Raw genomic sequence first — 4,677 nt, 5'->3', positions numbered from 1 at the left:
CTAATATAAGAAAAATAACTTCTAATTCTAATAAATTAATTTGTAATATTTAAAAAAAAATTAAAAAGATAAATATAAAATTAACTGCCCCTAAGATAATAATTATAATAAATGATAAATGATATAAAATTATAACTCTATACAAAAGATAAAATCACAAATAACTATCAGTATTATATGACGATGATCTACGTAATTGTAATTTATTTTAATCAAATTATGAATGAATAAACAAATTAATTACAAGAAAATATAAAAGAAAATTAAAGGCCTCAGTTAAATATCCTGTTGAAATTAACTTCTCTCTTTAAAGAGCGTAATGGATAGATTTAAACGCGAATGAATCTGTTTACCAACTTAACGTCAGACAAATTGAGATCGTTATATCAGATAGTCTATCACTTAGCTTAATCGTGTCTCGCTATATATACATACATCGCGCATGCTATATGTATATATACATATCTACATCACATAAAAGATCGCTTCTGTTTATTGCCTGTTCGCGATTAACGTTGTCGAAATTTTACATAAATTTACAAAGTATACCCTTACTAAAACCTGCTTTTAATTACATGACACAGTCTATGACTAGAATTAATTATTTGAGTAATTGGAGATGACTAGAGAGATCTTTGGATTCTACAATTACTATATCTCTTTGGCAATAGTGCACTCGATAAATCCAATCGACGTTTACACGCATATCAGTTATTCAATCATAAAATAATGCGACGCTTGTATTTAGCACATATAGCAATTAATTTTTTTAAATATTGTACTAAATATTTAAAACTGTACTATTTTAGAATTGTAAACAGTGCTCATCAGATTCGGCTAAAGATTGCTAAGAATATATATTCAGAGTATGTATATATATATATATATATATATATATATATATATATATATATATATATATATACATACACACATGCCAGAATATTTAATAAAACGAAAAAAACAATGAAGAATGAATTTTATCAACGATACTTAATTTTTTTCTATTGTCTATAGATATGACCAACACACAATTTGCTTTGGACAATGGTGATGTGTAACCCTGTTTTGCCCGGTGAATGTATGAATTATGAGTGAAATTTAATTTAACAATCTCATATCGGTAAGAGTAACTCCAGACAAAACAAAGCGTACGAACAAATTTGCTTCAGTGAATATATATGTACATATATGGCGTCACGAATATACAACTAAAAATCAAACATTGATAAATATATTCTGACTTTTTTCATCAAAAAAGAAACGTTCTTTGCGCTTGTTTATAATTGTCGTAAATGTTTGTTCGTGATTGTTCGTTTTTATTAGGTCAGTCTGGAGCCACTCTTAGGAAAAATTATTTATGATAATTAGCTATTCTTTTTTCAGATTTAGTTTGAAGAATTTTTGATAGTATAATGCCATGTATACATTAATTTCTGATGGAGACTGCATTAATTTTATCGATCGAATAGGATCTCTTTACAAGGCGATCGTGATGCAAAGAATTGTGTGTTTGCTCTCTGTATCAAAAGCTTAAATTCAAATAGAGCCAGAAATATCCGTTTGTTATTTAACCGCTTCAGAAGGCAATAATAAACCTCCCAGGAGACTTCCCAGGACAACCCGTGTAATAGGCCGTTTAAAACTAGCGTGTAAATTGTTCCATATATCTGTGCAAACTAGAAATGACGCACATCACAGATATATGTATATAGAAAGGAGCTAATCATCCTCCAATAAGAAATTTCTTATCAGAGGATGGTTATCATTGGCTCCTTTCTATATACATAAATGGATTGAAAAGAAATCTTAGCAATATTTACTAGTTTCTTCGAATTTACTACTTTCTTTGGTATTACTAGCTCATCTTCTTTAGAATTACAATAAATAGTGTCACCTTTGTACATGCAAAGACTAGAAATAGTGCCATTTTTGTACATATAAGAATTAAAAATACTGTATAATTAGTAATGACAATAATATTATAGATTATACACATTAAAGAGACACTCAATTTTTTAGCTATACTTAATTTAATGTTAATTCATTTTTAATCTTCTTGTATTACTCCGTGCAAAGTTTTTTCGATTCCAACTTCTAATCTTTTTTACACATTTTGTTTTTATCTTTATTTAATTTAAACTTTGCATTGTTATTATATACGGAGAAGAAATTTAAAAATTGAAAGTCGATATTATATAATTATGATAACAACAAATAATTAACAAAATAGAACAGGTCGAAATAAAATGAGATAAAACAGCAAAAATAAAATAAAATAAAAAAGTCATGATAAAACGGTAACGAGATAAAATAAATATAATAAAATCATAAAACGATAATAATAAATAAAAATTAAGTGTCTCTTCTTAACAACAATAACAATAATGCTCTTGCTCTTTCATATTAATTTTCGATTGTTTCTTTTTTCTTATTTCTTCCCTTAATAGGAAAATTTAATCCTCATAAAATAGAGGACTAAGATCTCTCTTAGAAAAAGCGTACCGAGCATTTTGATTGTATACTCAATACGAAAACTGCCGAATCAATGAACGGAAAAAAATGTCATCGTTTCTTACAAATCGAGGCCGAATCTCCAGTAGAGCCCAGGTCGTCTCGGCAGAGGTCTCGCCGGAAACTGGTGTCAAGTCATCTCGCTGGTCAACTGGCTGGTCGGAACTGTCTGGGCGACGTCTGATTTACCGATAACTTCCTGACTGTCGACTCCGACGTTGTTGTTATTACTATTGCTGACGTTGTTATTGGTCTCAGGATGTTGAGTGGCGAGATGTTTACGCAGAGCAGCTTGCCTCGTGAACTTGGCTTCGCATCTGGTGCACGGGATCTCAGCGTTGTTCCCTGACGACGACGACGTAGACGACGACGACGTAGTGGTACTGTCGGTGTTGGGTAGTCTAGGTTTGTGCCAACGTCGATGAGACGCTAAATTAGCCGGGCAGGAAAACCGCTTGTCGCATTCGGGACAACGATACTCCACGTGGGCGATTCGGGAGCATCGGTGTTGCGCTAACTGGAAGGCGTCCTCGTGCAGCTGCCGACAAAGCTTACACTGATACGGCCCGAGCCGATTTTCGATCTTGGCTAACTCGGCGCGCGCCTCCTCCGTGACCTCGACAATGTTGAAGGCGGGATCGATGTCGCCGGTCACCACCGCCTCGTCCGGACCCAAGATGACGGTGCCCGATACCGGGCTGCTGGTGTCCTCGTCGAATTTGAGCCGCCTGGCGTGTTTCTTCTTGGGCCTCTGGGCGACGGTTTTCTCGCTGCTAATCTGCTTTGGGGTCGATAAGGAAGAGCCGTTGGCGGACACCCCCGAGGACGGTAAGATGAGATCTTCCTCTCGGACTCTTCTCCTAGGACACTGAGGCGGCGACGGTGTACTAGGCGGGGTCATAGGCGCGTGCACACTTTGAAGATGTTGCTGTGGTGTTAAAAGCAATTGCTGGTGATAACTCTGCATCGATTGTTGTAAGTGCGTTGGACTTGTCAAAAGGAGTTTCTGATTATGCAGGTGATACTTCGAGGCGAGTTCACTTCCGGGATACGGCGGCAATCGAGTAGTTTCTTCGGGAAAATGAAACTTGTCAACAATCGTATCGTGAAAACGAGGCGACTCTTTATTAAGGACCAATCGTTCGTATTGGCTCTGATGGCTCTGCGCCGAGGAGCTTCGTAGGGTCTCCAAATCGTCGACAATCAGCTGTTGATCCTCCTCGCTATCTCTGCGATCTTCGGGACGAGGTTGGACCTCCTCGCGGGTCCTGAGATCCTTTTCGACGCCCACTTCAATCATCTCTGCTGTCTTCGGGGTATTCGGTGTCGGTGGCGGCTTCAAGGACAGATCCAACGGACACGGCGTCGAAGATCTCGAGGACTCCCAGGATAATGATGCATGATGTTCAGTTGGTGGGATTCGTGAGTAAATCGGCGAGGATGGATCCTCCATTGGAATATGCCACGTGGTCGGCGGCGCAGCGTAAGCGGGATGAATTTCTTCGCTGTAATAGCTCATGTAATTAAGACCCGGAGCCAAAAAGGCCCGCGGTAAAGCGCCGTGAAGCATCTTTACCTATTTCTTTATCTGCCTGCTGGATTTTCTTCAAAACTCGCGCTGCGCCTTTCGTTTCTCGCTTTGTGCTTCCATGTCGAGCGACCAGTTTTTCGCACGACACGTTGCCGAGGGAAGTTTAAAAACGACCAACTGTCACGAGGACACTCTCACTAGGGGAAGAAATACTGGACTTTCGACTTTCGATACCCTCTTAAAGTCTCTTTGGATAGTACGACGTACGTCTTCCCTCGGCTGTCGGACGTCGTGTGGCAGAATTCGCTTGTGCTGCGTCTCGTTTATGCCCGTACGCTCCGCCCGGGCAGCCACCGCTCGTTGGACACTCATTGGTCGACGTTTCCACCCTCTCTCTGTTCCCTCACCAAACGCATGCGTGCTCGTCCGAATGCGTGACGCGCCTCTCGGCGCGGGCAAACGCTACGGAGCAGCTGGTGGGGTAGAGAGCTTCTCGTCTAGCTGACTACTCGCTAAAGTCCTGCGAAGCATGTAGAATTTTCAAGGAGATTATAAGTGATATGATTTTACGGCATCGACATATTGCAATTATGTGCAATTATCCGTTCGTGCATGTGATATTAATCAACATC

The 4,677-nt window shown here is 38.9% G+C and overlaps 1 protein-coding gene across 1 annotated transcript; it reads right to left on the bottom strand.

Moving 5' to 3' along the window:
- Window positions 1-2,644: 2,644 nt before the first annotated feature.
- Window positions 2,645-4,314, bottom strand: LOC108755524 (insulinoma-associated protein 1-like). The gene has a single exon (XM_018498577.1). It carries the CDS (start codon window positions 4,082-4,084, stop codon window positions 2,645-2,647), a length of 1,440 nt encoding a protein of 479 aa, XP_018354079.1. The 5' UTR covers window positions 4,085-4,314.
- Window positions 4,315-4,677: the final 363 nt, after the last annotated feature.

Source organism: Trachymyrmex septentrionalis, unplaced genomic scaffold (assembly GCF_001594115.1).
Source record: "Trachymyrmex septentrionalis isolate Tsep2-gDNA-1 unplaced genomic scaffold, Tsep1.0 scaffold88, whole genome shotgun sequence".
Classification (NCBI taxonomy): domain Eukaryota; kingdom Metazoa; phylum Arthropoda; class Insecta; order Hymenoptera; family Formicidae; genus Trachymyrmex; species Trachymyrmex septentrionalis.
The sequence above is the reverse complement of the archived record's forward strand: the minus strand, read 5'-3'. Positions and strand labels throughout refer to the sequence as shown.

Excerpts from the sequence above, each read along its gene's own strand:
- LOC108755524 (XM_018498577.1), bottom strand. The coding sequence starts at position 4,084 with ATGCTTCACGGCGCTTTACCGCGGGCCTTTTTGGCTCCGGGTCTTAAT.